Raw genomic sequence first — 15752 nt, forward strand, 5'->3', positions numbered from 1 at the left:
GTGGAATATGGAGCCTATCTTTTGCAGAATCGGGAAGAAGGCAAGGACCAGTGTCAGACTGAGAGCTAGTACATCACAGGACACACTCACGTTCACCCATACAAGGCCAATTTTAGAGTTGTCAGTTAGGCTAAACTTGAATATCTTTGGGGCATGAATGGAAAACCAAAATACCTGAACAAAAATCTATGGAATCAAGGGGAGGACATGCAGATAGATAATGACTAAGGGCTAGATTCAAGAGGTAAAGTTGAAGTGATAACCACTGCACAGCCCATCTCTGGATTTTGTACTCCAGTGCTAAAGGCAATTTTGTGATAATCTTCAGTTTTGTCAAACATTACAGTTTTAAGGCAAGTTTTCTGTTTCTGGACAAATACAGTGCATCCAGAAAGTATTCACAGCGCATCACTTTTTCCACATTTTGTTATGTTACAGCCTTATTCCAGAATGGATTAAATTCATTTTTTTCCTCAGAATTCTACACACAACACCCCATAATGACAACGTGAAAAAAGTTTACTTGAGGTTTTTGCAAATTTATTAAAAGTAAAAAAATTGAGAAATCACATGTACATAAGTATTCACAGCCTTTGCCATGAAGCTCAAAATTGAGCTCAGGTGCATCCTGTTTCCCCTGATCATCCTTCAGATGTTTCTGCAGCTTAATTAGAATCCACCTGTGGTAAATTCAGTTGATTGGACATGATTTGGAAAGGCACACACCTGTCTATATAAGGTCCCACAGTTGACAATTCATGTCAGAGCACAAACCAAGCATGAAGTCAAAGGAATTGTCTGTAGACCTCCGAGACAGGATTGTCTCGAGGCACAAATCTGGGGAAGGTTACAGAAAACTTTCTGCTGCTTTGGAGGTCCCAATAAGCAAAGTGGCCTCCATCATCTGTAAGTGGAAGAAGTTCGAAACCACCAGGACTCTTCCTAGAGCTGGCCGGCCATCTAAACTGAGCAATCGGGGGAGAAGGGCCTTAGTCAGGGAGGTGACCAAGAACCCGATGGTTGCTCTGTCAGAGCTGCAGAGGTCCTCTGTGGAGAGAGGAGAACCTTCCAGGAGGACAACCATCTCTGCAGCAATCCACCAATCAGGCCTGTATGGTAGAGTGGCCAGACAGAAGCCACTCCTTAGTAAAACTAACATGGCAGCCCATCTGAAGTTTGCCAAATGGCACCTGAAGGACTCTCAGACCGAGAAACAAAATTCTCTGGTCTGATGAGACAAAGATTGAACTCTTTGGTGTGAATGCCAGGCGTCACGTTTGGAGGAAACCAGGCACCGCTCATCACCAGGCCAATACCATCCCTACAGTGAAGCATTGTGGTGGCAGCATCATGCTGTGTGGATATTTTTCAGTGGCAGGAACTGGGAGACTAGTCAGGATAAAGGGAAAGATGACTGCAGTAATGTACAGAGACATCCTGGATGAAAACCTGCTCCAGAGCGCTCTTGACCTCAGACTAGGGTGACGGTTCATCTTTCAGCAGGACAACGACCCTAAGCACACAGCCAAGATATCAAAGGAGTGGCTTCAGGACAACTCTGTGAATGTCCTTGAGTGGCCCAGCCAGAGCCCAGACTTGAATCTGATTGAACATCACTGGAGAGATCTTAAAATGACCGTGCACCGACGCTTCCCATTCAACCTGATGGAGCTTGAGAGGTGCTGCAAAGAGGAATGGGCGAAACTGGCCAAGGATAGGTGTGCCAAGCTTGTGGCATCATATTCAAAAGACTTGAGGCTGTAATTGCTGCCAAAGGTGCATCGACAAAGTATTGAGCAAAGGCTATGAATACTTATGTACATGTAATTTCTCAGATTTTTTATTTTTAATAAATTTGCAAAAACCTCAAGTAATCTTTTTTCACGTTGTCATTGTGGGGTGTTGTGTGTAGAATTCTGAGGAAAAAAATGAATTTAATCCATTTTGGAATAAGGCTGTAACATAACAAAATGTGGAAAAAGTGATGCGCTGTGAATACTTTCCGGATGCACTGTATTTAACCTGTAAAGCTACAGCGACACTCTTTCTCTATGAAGACAAAATCAGTCTCCTTTCCCAAGTATATTATAGCCTGTAGTGGTTATATGTTTAAAACCATTCACTTCTACATATTTTTATTTTTGTGGCGAGTTATCAACTTCTTCTTTCATGCCTGTGAAAATTATACACATCTTTACATGGTTCTTGTATAGAAAATCTCAATCAGCTTGATCCCATCCTTCTGTTTTATTAACAGCAGTCAAGATGGTAACTAATTGTCTAATAACTAACATCTTCTATAGTTAAAGAATCAAACATCAGTCTGCAGACGTACAACCCTGTTGGAGCGATCACTTATTTCTGAACACATTTACCATCAGCTTTTATATGAAGTGCCATCATTAAATAAAAATCTCCATTCATAAAGATCTAATCATTTCAATAGCTCCAAAACATGAACAAACTGTATTATTCATTTTTAGGGTTCACTTTCCCCATCCATATACACACACACATTATCCAAGGTGACACACATAAACAGATATTCATTATATTTGTTTACATTTGTATTTGTCTTAATTATAGCTCAGGCAAATTAAGTGACTTTCAAAGAGTCATGAACTGGCAACCCTTGGGTTTAAAGCCCAGTGCATATAAATTAGAGGTAAAGTAAAACTTTGATGCTAACTTGTTAATAAAAGTTGATAACAGTTTGGGTGTAATTGCTAGTTAGTGCTGTAGTCTCTTGCAGGTTGAAATCCTAGCTAGGGCACTAAGTGTTGGCTTCCTCCCATATCCCAAAAGTGTGCATGGTTGGTTAAACAGCATTTCCCATACACTGATATATTTTATATTTAGTCTGTTGCTACCATCAGTCTCTGTCTTTAAGTGATCCTGCAATGGAAACAAAGGCTTCAGGAAATAAATGGATGGCTGCACAGTAGTCAACAGCAGCAGCTTAATAAGCAATGTTAGGCTGTCATGGACACTGTGTGGTTTCATTAGTTAATTATAATATAGCTATTGACCTGTCGGTTTATGTACACAGCTATCCATAACAAGGGTGAATGTTTATTTTCAGAAAGAAAAGGAAGATTGTAATTTCAATGATGAAAGTAACTGTTGAAGACAGTGTGTACTAATTTCTATGGAAAAGTAAATGTTTACTTATGTTATTCTACTAGGCGTAATTAAAGGTGAAGACATCGTTGCACAGGAAATCACCAATCTTGTAAGAGAAAGCATCGGCCCAGTGGCAGCATTCAGAAAGATGATTTTTGTGAAAAGACTACCAAAAACACGGTCTGGAAAGATTCCTCGCTCGACACTTGCTGCAGTTGTTAACAAAAAACCGTATAAGGTAATTTGATGGATATCAAATGTATTGTGTTCCATTCTATAGTAAAATGTTGTATTGGTTCCATTTATAATTAAAATTTATTATATATAAAATTTATATTTAAGCTATAATCTCCTAATTCTCCTTAGCAACTACTTTTCATTTTCAAGTATATTGACTCTTCCATGCACTCAATATTTTTTTTTCTTCATCAGATGTAATATTTCCACTATTTTTGATTATTATTTGCCAAAGATTGGTGTTTGAAATTAAGTTGTTAAGGACTAGACATTTGGACGTTATTGTTTTCTTAATCAAAATTAAGATGAGGAGGACAAAACTGAACTAAAGGTCAAACAAGCTAAAATACAGAACAATGACTGGAAAGAAGTCATTTTATGTATCATCTAATATTTAAAAAATTTAAAAATTCTGTCTTTCTTTACAGTTTGTATGCATTGGAAATATGTGATTTAATGATGCTCAATTGTTTAGAATACTTACAAGATTGACCAAGAAATGATATGTATTCTGGAAGTTGATTCTCATGGATCTCAAGCATTAGAGGAGAGAGTTAGTTTTCAAATATCACACTTGTAAATGGTGATGCCTATCCTTACATAATGTGCCACTGTTGAAGGTTAATAACTAAAGTGTAGTGACAGCAACTCTGTGCTCAGTGTTGGATATTTTATCCTGTTGGAAATTTCACAGCCATTTACTGTTAAAATGTTAATTTCATGTTCTACCGTTTTACTAAAAAGTAGTTTTTTTTAAAAAACTAACTTGGGGCTCACATTAACTAAAAGCTGATGGTAAAGTAAAAAGAACTGACTTGACCACCATTAATCTACTTTATTTTAGGAGTTTTTTTATTTTTTGGAACCTTTAAAAAAATAACCATCCTGATATTGTAATGTGCACGCTGGTATGTGTATTGTACATGCAAAGTTCTTTTAAGTGGGTAGAGCAAAAAAACATTTACAGTTTTATTTGTAGGGGGAACATCATGAACATCTTGAAATTACTCCTTAGCTTAACTGGAAGTCAGTGTAATGACGCTGAAACAGGAGTGATATTGTTCTACCTTTTAGTTCTTGTAATGATTCTTGAAGAAGCATTTTGAGGTAACTGAAAGCTGCATATAGAAAGGTTTAAACAGCCTATGAACAATGCATTGCATAAGTTCTTTCCAATATATTGAATGTATTCAGTCTCTCTGTCCTGCATACTAGGAGAACATTTTAACTTTTCTAACATTTTTTAGTTTTGTGAGAAAAGAGGTTATATCTAGTGATCTAATGTGTGTGGTAAAAGATAAATTATGTGTTGAAGATAATGTCTTTTTTCCTTTTTTTAGTATTTGAAACCAAGCATTTCTCTTTTATATAGTACAATCTCTTAACTTGTTCTAACAATTAATTAAGAACACAATAGAAGAAGTACAGATGAATAATAGATTAAATAAAACATGCCCATCATGTTTTTATAATTAATGTTGCATTTGTCTATATTAAAGTGCATTTTAGAAATGTTTTGAAAGACTGTACAGACAATACTTTCGATCACTCCTCAACATTTCCTACCCCTCTGTTTGTACTTCCTGCACGTTTAACAAGTATATTATATATTAAATGCTTAATTTCTGTTGTTAGCTTCAAATTATTTATCTTATATCCTTATGTATGAGTGCATTTGTCAAGTATCCTTTTTTCTGAAAAACATGATACAAGAAAAGTGTTTTGTCTTGTTGTATTATAAAAATATTCTGGAACTTCAAAGAATAAATAAGCAATACAATGTTATTTTTTTCTTTTTAATGCATAGAGAAAAATACTGTAGTATTAATGAAGTTGCTTGCTGTAGTGAAAAGCAATCGGTCGTTTGGTTGATAAGTTTTAAATTATGACACAACACAACCGTGACAGAATGAAATGCATATGCATTACACTTCAATGTAGTTAACACATTGGATTGCATTTGATTTTGGCTAGAATTCTCTTCCATACCTAGGACTGAGGTTTCTTTCCCAATTCCAAACAGTTGCACGTTAGGGTAGTTGGCTACTCTACATCAGTCTGTTGACAATGCTCATTGATCTGCACATTTTCATTCCTGTCTTGTTCCCAGTAATGCTGGAATATGCTCCAGCTTCTTGCATCATTGTAATGGTGAAAGCTGTGAAGGTGAATGATACATTTCTTACTTTTTTTGCTAGAAACTACTGTTATAATTACACTTTTTTAAAAATATTGCAGGAAATTGTAGGATGAACTTAAGAACTTAAGTGCAACATACAAAACACTATTCCACCCATCAGACATACTGTATTTGGTTAGATATAACAATTGGGTTATCCCAAGGTCTCTTACAGATATTTTGTAAGATTTGTGAAGGTTTCCACTACAACTACATGTTTTGGTGATTTTGTTTTACAATCCCACAACTCTTTCTGTGAAGAAGTGCTTTCCAGATTCTGTCTTCAATAAATGTTTCCTTAATTTTGACAGGTGCACTTAAGCACTTCATTTACCTGTTTAAACACCTGCACAGATTTTCTAGTTAATTGGAATTATAAATGAACGACACTGTTACTGTGTGCATTTAATATGAATGCTGAGCCAGGCTACGTTTTGCCACAAAATCTTTTTATTTAACTAGCTAACCCTTTAATCAGATGTAAACTGCTATTATGTTAAGAAGCATGTTCAACATTTGGCCATTGGGAGAGTGATACAATAACCAGATATTCACTAGAGAGATTCTCTCTGTCTCACTGTATAATGTGACTGAGTGAGCAATCATATTGGTAAAAAATAAAATGCTGGAAAAAAAGAAGGAAAAGAACAGTCCACCATAAATCACCAAACCTCAGCATCATTTCACAGTTTAAAGGAGGAAAATATTTATTATAACTAAATGATATTTTGTATTTTATTCCTTGAAATATTTACTTATTTTACTTTTATGCCATCTTTTAAGTTTTATATTAAATGGTTGATCATCGTTTAATTTAATTCTTTGTACATGTATTTTGTAGCAATTAGGCCTTAGCTGTTTTTCTAAAGTGTCTGGATTCCATTGCTAAAAGTAAAAAAAATGAGATCATAATAAATCACAGCCAACTCTATAGCTGCTGTGTGATAGTGTACATAGAAGTGGTAAATTACCTACAACATATATTTTAAATTGATTTAGAAAGGTCCCACATAAAGGATGTTTTTTTCTTTTTTTTTAATTCTATAATTCCACAGATATGCAGGTCAGGTTACCTGGTGACGGAGCTTAAGTCAGTAAGTAAGTGAGTGAGTGGGTGTGGATTTGCATGGGCTTTGTGATCTGGGACTGGGAGCCCTGTCTGCCACTCAGTCCTGCCTAGATAGGCTCCATCCTTACACTACCATGAACTTGATTAAACTGGTTAGTGAACTGTATTGTAGGGACGGGTAATAAGGTTGAAAGTGAACACCTGCAGTGTATAATATTTACATCTACATTTATTAATTTAGCAGACTTTTTTATCCACTGTTAAGTTACAAAAGAGGTCAGCATAAGTGAGTAAACATCAGTCTGGGGGGACTGTTTGGGAACATGTGTTAAAGAACAAGGTAACAAAATTGATCATCACAAGTGAAAACCTTTAAATCAAACAGAACAATACAAGACTAGTGACTCTTTACTTATTTTTAAGTACCTATCAAACCATTATCAGTTAGGCAGATATTTACAGAATGATACCCTCCATGTTACTGTAGTACTCAAGAGCATGCCTGCTCAGCTGAGTAAAGGTTATTCCCTCCAGTGAAGCTGGATAACAATTCATCTTAGACAAGGAGGCCCTGGATTGCAGCGATCCTCTAAGTAGGTATTAATTTATTTGTTCCAAGGGGGAAATTTAGCTTTTTACAAAAGTTCAGTTAATAAATATTATGACAAACACCAATTCCCTAATATACACACTGGAATTACTGAAGAGAAAGAAAACTCCAAACTTACTTTTTTACAGAAGCTCAATAAATAAATATAACAAACAACAACTCCCTAAAATACACACCAGAATTACTGGAGAGACTCCAGACTTGCTGTGAAATAAAAACTCAGAATCACAGTGAGGCACTGTGCAGGCATATTGCCATTGGAGTCCCAGTAGCATATCCTGACGGATTTCTACTGAATAATTTGTTGGATGAAAGTCCTCAATGTTAGTGAATCAGAGAGAGGATATACAATATTGTTCATAATGGCACTTGTTTTAATACTCTTCTTTGCTGCTACCTCCAAAGGTTCCAGTGTGTGTCCCATAACTGAGCCTGCCCTTTTAATTAGCTTGTTGATTCAGTGGGCCTCTCTTGAAATGATATTACCTGCCCAGCACACCACAGCTTAGAAAATCACACTACCCATCAGAGAGTTGTAGAGCATGAAAGGGATGTCACTACTCACATTAAAGTAATGCAGTCTAAGGAAAAAGAGTCTGCTCTGCCCTTTCTTATTCTATGTGTTACAAGGCCAGTCTGGCCTGTCATTCATGCGGACCCTTCAAGCACTTGTGGGCATGCACAACTTGCACATGAACTCACTACTGACCAGGTGTAGAGACTTGTTTCATGCAGTGAAACTCAATAACCAGTTTCTTGGTCTTGCTGATGTTAAGTTGCACACAATACATTCTGCACCAAGAAACAAAAGGTCTCCTCCTGACTCCTATATTCTGTCTCATTCCCCCTTATCAATGCACCCCATTAGTGTAGAATTATCTGATAATTTCTGTAAGGGCACAGGGAGAAGGGAAAAGGAAATAGGCCAGTACCTCATTATGCTCCATTGTTGCTTACATCCATATTAGAGACAGTCCTTGAGCCTTAAAAACTGTGGTCATCTTATACAGGACACCATAGGCTCATCCATTTTCAAATCTCTGACCTTACCTCCAAACAGAGATGGCTGGATGGTGTTGCAGGCACTGGAAAAATCATAATTCTTACATTATAGCCAGCTTTGTCCAGATGTGAATAAGACTGGTGGAGCAAATAGATATTTGCATCTTCCACTCCAATCTTTGTTCAATAAACAAACTGCAGTTGCTCCAAGTATTCTTTCATAAGAAGATTTAAATAGTTCAGCACCAGCCTTTTGAAGGTGTCCATGATGTAAGATACCATTGAATTATAATCATTAGATGTGGAGGCGCTTGCCCTCCTTGGAACTGAAGCGTTACAGGATGTTTTCCACAGCAGCAGCACTTTCTGAAGCCTCGGAGACTGACTGAACAGGTAGCAGAGTTACCTTTGGTTCCACAGCTTTCCTTGTGTTTAGCCTGCTCAGTTGACTCCTTACTTAGTCATCAGTTATGAACAGCCTATGCTGATGGTCTGAGGTAGGAGATATTGATACAGAAGGAATGATGTGGGGAGAATGGTCATTAGAAGAAGGTGGTGAAAGGAGGGAGAATCTATTAAAAAATTGGTTCGGGGTATTAGCCTTGTACACATTCCCTTCTAGCACCTGAGCCTGAATTGCTCAAGTCTAGTACTTATTCCCAGTCGATTTCAACCATCTGCTATTCCGAGTTAGTTTAAGTGAGTATAAAAATGCCTGTTTGCTAAAGTGACTTATTATGCCAAAATTATTAACAGTGGTGACAAAAAAGGCCAATTTCTCTAATGAATGCTGTTCTACATTACTGGAATTTTTCAGCTCCATCTTCCTAGAACACCCTCCAAAACACAACACAGAAAATGTGCTGGTGAAAGTCAATAAAGACCTACTTTATGCAGATGACTATGGATTATTATGCGTTCCAATGCTCCTTGACCTCGGTATGGTCTTTGACAACAAATCTCACAGGTTACTTCTTGAATTCCTGGCCGGTACTGGAGTTCAAGGTGCTGCTGATTATTGGCTATTTTCCTATTTTAAAGATAGCATTTTGTCCAAATCAAGACCTTACATTTTGAGAGCACAACAGTCACCCAGGGAGTTCCACTGGGTTCTGTATTGGAACCACTCCTATTCATCATCTGTCTTCTCCCCAGTGGCATTATCTTCCGTCATCATGGTATTTAGTTCCATTGCTATGCTAATGACCCTCAGCCCTACTGTATTTATCCACTAAACCTACATCCACTTTCCCACCTACCACCTTCACTTCCTGTCTTCAGCACTTATGGATGTGAGATGATCAGTTTCGTTAAGCTCATCAGCTGAATGACTGATTATAGGCTCAGAATCTGTAATTGCTAAGTATATCATCCTCTCCTTTGATGACGGCACCATTCCCATCTCCACTCAGGTAAAGCGCCACAGTCTAATCCTGAAAAGCACTTTCTTCTTTGCCCTGCATATAACTAATGTCTCCCAGACGGCCTTCTACCATATTCGGAATATTGCCAGAATTAACCCTGCCTTGACACAAAGTAGCACCTCGTTGGTTACTTCTTGCATTGACTTCTGTAACAGCATTCTTTAGGACATCTAGAACAAACATTTTCACAGATTACAACTTTTTCAGAACACTGACACCAGGATCATCATTCACACCTGACTAGCAGACCATATTACCTTATTCAGCTTCATTGGCTACCAGTGGTATTTCAGATCAACCTCAAGCTATATCACTGACCTTCTCCAACCTTACACTCTTGCTCATTCCCTCTGGTCCTCGTATTCAGGTGTACTAACTGTCGCAATTATTAACCTCAGTACCATGGAGGCTAGGGCCTTTACTGATGCTGTACCCAAACTCTGGAACACTTTACCCTACCACATCTGAAATCTGGACTAAATTACCCGGTTTAAAACTGCATTAAAAACTCACTTATTCTAATGGGCATTTAAACTGTGAGTCAATTGCTCTATATATTTACTGTTGTCCATTATTCCTTAGTTCATGACAATTTATCTACTGATTAATGTTTACTTACAGTTTTAATGTTTACTGCTTAGTTCATGCTGATTTTACTCTGTGATTTGACCTAGAGTGTAATAGAAGGCTTCTTAAATAAGATGTATTTATTGTACATTTTATATTTTTAAAGTATCTTTGTCACCAAATTTGAATGTTCTCTTCTTATTCTGGGGATGTTTTAGCTTATTAGTAATCCAGGGCTTGTTGTTTGGAAAGCTGAGCCTTTTTCTGAGGGTACAGTAATGTCGACACAGGAGTTAATACAGTCTGTGATGCAGTGCCCGAGTCAAACAATATCGTCCTCATGCATCGTCCCCAAACATCATTTTCCAGTCCTTTTTTGGAAGCAGTCATTCAGAGCCATTTCAACCTCCACTGTCTCACTACCCTGGTGGAAACTGGTTCTAATCTAATAACAGGTGTGTAAGTGAGAATATGGCAGATAAGATTTATGCAAAGTTGACATATGTATACATTTAAAGGCATCTTTAATGTTTGCATTGAGCAGGTCCAGCTTATTTTTTTTCTCAAGTGGAACATGACACATACTGGTGAAGTGTTCCTTCCAAAGTCACATGCTTGAAGTTACTACATGTTATAACTGTAGGGTCAGAATAATTCAGAGTGTTGGTAACAGAAAGAATCATTCACCATTTATCCACATGAGGCCAATTACATGCCTTTCTTTAACACTATAATTACCAAAGCTTACAAAAAACATCGTAAATCCAGCCCACCTTCAGACCTCTCTGTCAGCGTCTTTTGTCTTGTAAATGTGCTGATCAAGACAAGCAGCAAGCAGCCTACTATTCCATCCCCCACCACTGCAGAATGGGCACAAAGTTCTCCCAGCTCATGCCTTCATTATCTGCGAGTGAAGTGCTGGAGTTTTAGAATGGAAATAATAGATTGTTATTTGGAACACATGCATTTCATGTGTGTTCCGTTTCTACAATAATCTGTGTAAAGACATAGTTGAAACAGAAACGTTTTTCATATTTTAGTAATAAAGGACAAAATGTAGACATAAACTATATAATGTGTAAAGACTAAAGTGCAAAGATCAAATAAACACTTTTACAAAAGCTTCAAGGATGATACAACAGCTTCTGTGGCACAGCGGTAAGAGTCCCCCGGTTCGATCCTGACTGCCTCGTATATTTACCATAGTGAGCTGCTCTTATTATTAATATTATACAATAAACACATACATTTGATGTGCATCTGTTACAGCCGCTATAAATGTATAGTACTTGTAAAAGTTAGCGTTTTTTGTTTTTTTTTTTCTTCACTTTTATTCTCAGTCACGATCATGATACATACTACCACAAAGGGATCTGAGGCTGTTAGTTTTTATTTGAAACTGGGAGTAATTGTAGATGTGAGTGGTGTTTTGAGGCAATTGAACTGGACATTCTCTGATCTGGATGGACAAAAGCTGACACACAAACACTGATGAGTGTGCCTTCTTCGTATCTCCATCACTTGATTTTTTTAATTCAATTTTATTGAGTGTTCCTGCTTACGCTGAATTAGTATGCGCCTTATGGTCCATGATGTCAAAGCCGCACTGACAAAAAAACAGAGACATAGGTATCTATATATATAATTCACTAAGGCAAGACAACCATGGAAAGCATGCCGGAAGGGGCGTGGATTCACTAAGCCACCGACAAGTAAGACACCTATGGCACACGCAGGAAGGAGCCACGCCCACCAACTCGGACGCGACGACACAGAAAAAATGGCGTCATTTATATTCGTCTGTCGTAGAGGCCACATGACATTAACCTGACCTGCACTGCATGCACCTCCAAGCTGCGTTGACTGTTCATAGAGGCATGTTTCTCGCGGAGGTGAATCGCCATATGCAGCATGTGAAACGGTTTGCGAGGTGTATCCCATGGGATCCTTAAAAAAATCCTTTACAACTAAGGTTAAAGCACAATGAAGTAAGCAGTCTTTAAAAACCGACTTTTCGTTCGACGCCGCGACAGCGTGCACCATAGCAAACTGTTTTACACGCTACATACAGCTATTCGCTTCCGCGACAAACATGCGTCTTCTTAGATGCTCCTGCAGGAACACGGAAAACGTTTTCCTGCCCACCAACACTCCTTTTTTCACCGGCCGGCATCTACCCTCACTCTCTAGGCATTCACACTGCTTGCCCATTTGCCCGGACGCAAAAACTCACCGACCACCCAGTTAGTCCTTTTCGTCTGTGGCAAGAGTCCACATGCACGTCTGAGCCACACGGAATTTTTTATGCTGCGGGTTCACTATTGTGTTGTATTCTGCTCTCTCCAGAGTTCCATCTTTTCATTCACTTACTGTTGTTTTCTCACACCAACCCGTTTTAGACATCCGTGTCTTTCCAGAACTGTTTAGCATTCAATAAATAATTATGCACGAGATTGGCCGTGTGTCTACCCAGCGCAGAGAGGCGTGGGTAAGTCGTTGAACTCCATTTGGGCTGCAAGCCGTGGAATTCCCACTTAGTGTAACTCGTACGCTCCCACTCATTATGTCCCTACCCTTTGTGCACACCCCCCCCTTACCGTGGTCAGGTATCTTGGTGGATTATATATGGAAAAGCAGCCAAAACCGAGGGGTATCCCATAGGGTCCTTAAAACATTCCTTTACAACTGAGGTTAAAACACAATGAAGTAAGCAGTCTTTAAAAACCAAGTTTTTGTTACGACGCATGACCGCGTGCACCATACCAAACTGTTTTACACGCTACATACAGCAATTCGCATCCGCGACCAACATGCGTCTTCTTAGATGCACTTTGTTCACAAACTCACCACCCCCCCTCGCTACTACCGTGGTTGGGTGTCTTGGTGGATTATATATACAAAGGCAGCCAAAACTACACAGAGCAATGAAAAGTCTAGAGTTCCATCTTTTCATTCACTTTCTGTTGTATCCTCAAACCCTCCCTTTTTAGACAACTGTTTCTTTCCAGAAGTGTTCAACCATCAATAAATAATTATGCGCCGTTTGTTATGCCGCGGGTTCACTATTGTGTTGTATTTTGCTCTCTCCAGAGTGCCATCTTTTCATTCGCTTACTGTTGTATTCTCACACCAACCCGTTTTAGACAACCGCATCTTTCCAGAAGTGTTTAGCATTCAATAAATAATTATGCATGACATTGAGCGTGTGTCTACCCGGCGTGGGTAAGCCGTTGAACCCCATTTAGGCTGCAAACCGTGGAATTCCCACTAAGTGCGGCTCATACACTCCCACTGCTTATGTCCCAACCCTTTGTACACATCCTCCTCCCACCTCACTACTACCGCGGCCGGGTGTCTTAGTGGATTATATATAGAAAAGCAGCCAGATCCACACAGAGCAATGAAAAGTCTACATCTGTCACACGTACATCTGGACTGTATAAAGACGACTCCTCAAGTGACGAGTTGGAGGTGGGCACATGAGTGGGCAGTGCATACTGAATGAGAAATCAGCAGACTAGCATGACGGACGGAGCTGAATGGACGTCCTTCTCCTCTCCTCCTGTTCCAACCTCCGCGCTGTGCACCCCCATCCCTCCGTCTGGCAGGAGGAGGCGTGAGGACGGTCCGCCAGTTTTCAGTCACGGACGATTGTGTGTTGGTTCGTTCCATGCATTGTTACAATGTTGCTTTTCTTGCTGATTTATTACATTACCGATTTTTCAAATGTTACTTTTCTGCCTGTGCTTAAAAATAATTAAAAAAACCGGCCTGATTATGCGGCGTACCATACGCCGCAGGTTGGCTAGTATATGATATTTGGAATTATTCATTTTATGACCTGTATAGTACATTTCGGAAAAATATTGTGGCACGGATGCAACATTATTCATATTCATTCGCATAACATCTTGCGGTTGTAATCAGTGACTGTTTTTTTTTTTTCCATGTATGAGATATAATGTGTTTGTGGTTAGTATGATAGTGGTGTGCCTGGGGATATTTTTGGTTATAGAAACGGTGCCAATACAAAAAAAAAGGTTGGGAAATTCTGTTTTTAAGATATGCCAGTATAACAGAACCATTTGGAGAAAAATGTACATGTTAAACTGGCATGGTAATCATAACCAGGATATTTGATTTGTAAATAAAGTTCCATTAACCACTGTCTCGCTCCATGATTAAGTTGTGTTTTCATAAAATGTACAGAGCAGAGTCTGTTTCTGATTGAACATGTATGTCATCCTAACATTTTCAATGATTGCTCTCCAAAGTCTGTACCTTTTTTCCCTTATTTCTTTCAGATTTCTCCTACCATTGAGGATCCAGATGTGTTTGAAGAAATTGAAACTGTTCTTAAAAGCCATATCTAAATATTAACAAAGCCATGGATTTTAAAAAGGGGTGTGCAGGAAGGAGCCACAGTTTAAGTCTGGATGATACAGCCTCTGTTTTATAAACTTCAATAACTTCAGTTATCTGAGCCTGGCCCAGTCTATTTCTTCTCCTAAGAAATGAACAAGATTTGATGATCTCTTTGGCTTAACAAAATATGATTAATTTTATTTTCTTTCTTTTCTAATAAAACATACAATTATAATTATAATTTTCAAATAGAATTTCATTTAGGTACCTGGTTATACAGTATATTTGCCTTTATGAATGCAACATGCAGTGTACCTTTGGAAGAGGCCAATAAATTACATTATTTTATATTTTGTTTTGCAAGATTCTCAGAATCTGTTCTGGGTGCTTAAAAATGTTAACCATTGTGGAAACCATTCTGACTTCATTTTTTCAGAAACTCGGCAAATTGTAAATTTGAGTGTAAAAAATATTAAATATTGCTCTTATATATTAATTTAGACTTTCAACAGCAAAAGGGAAAATTCCAAAATGTTATATTGTCAGGCTTGGAGTAAATTCTGCCTTGACGTTGCCCCAGTTAACAGTATTTTAATTATGCATTTTTGTTACATTAGTTGTAAAGGACAAAAAGAAACAACCTGCCTTAACTGTTCATATGTTTTATTTTGAAAGAAGAACAGACTCTAGTGTTACTTATCACTTGTTGCTGTATATGTGTTGTGTCTTTGGCATAGCAGATTCATTTCTTGTTTAATATGTTTGCAACTATCCATACTCCCCCTTAACGTAGTGACTGCCAGTTTTATACGCAACACATCTTTTTAATAAGTGTAATTGTGTCACCGTTTTACATGATTTATATTTGTACATTATTATATTTGTATTAACAATGTATAGCTGCCGTTATTGTAGTTGCTGTTTGTTTATCTATATGTTTACTGTACATATTCACCTATTTAAATTCAGACTCACTGTATCTAGTTCAGGATAGGGTCAGGGAGGCTGGCACCTGTCCTGACAGCACTGGGCACCAGAGAGGTCCTAGTCTTGGATATGGGGGAAGAACTGCAACACACAAAATGGACATGGAAACTACACAAACTGTGCCCAGTTGTCTTGGACAACCAGTTGTCCACACTATTGCCTGGTACACACATCATTTGTCTATTGTAG

At 38.2% G+C, this 15752-nt stretch overlaps 1 protein-coding gene across 2 annotated transcripts in view; it reads left to right on the forward strand.

The window, feature by feature from the left end:
• Positions 1 to 15471, forward strand: part of acss3 (acyl-CoA synthetase short chain family member 3) — a 215911-nt gene extending 200440 nt beyond the window's left edge. For both annotated transcript variants that reach the window (XM_039761751.1, XM_039761752.1), the window contains 2 exons: positions 3186 to 3361; positions 14516 to 15471. In XM_039761751.1, the coding sequence (XP_039617685.1) occupies positions 3186 to 3361; positions 14516 to 14584 (245 nt within the window). In that variant the 3' untranslated portion in view covers positions 14585 to 15471. The remainder of the gene's footprint in view (positions 1 to 3185; positions 3362 to 14515) is intronic.
• The last annotated feature ends 281 nt before the right edge of the window (positions 15472 to 15752 follow it).

Source organism: Polypterus senegalus, chromosome 8 (assembly GCF_016835505.1).
Source record: "Polypterus senegalus isolate Bchr_013 chromosome 8, ASM1683550v1, whole genome shotgun sequence".
NCBI lineage: Eukaryota > Metazoa > Chordata > Cladistia > Polypteriformes > Polypteridae > Polypterus > Polypterus senegalus.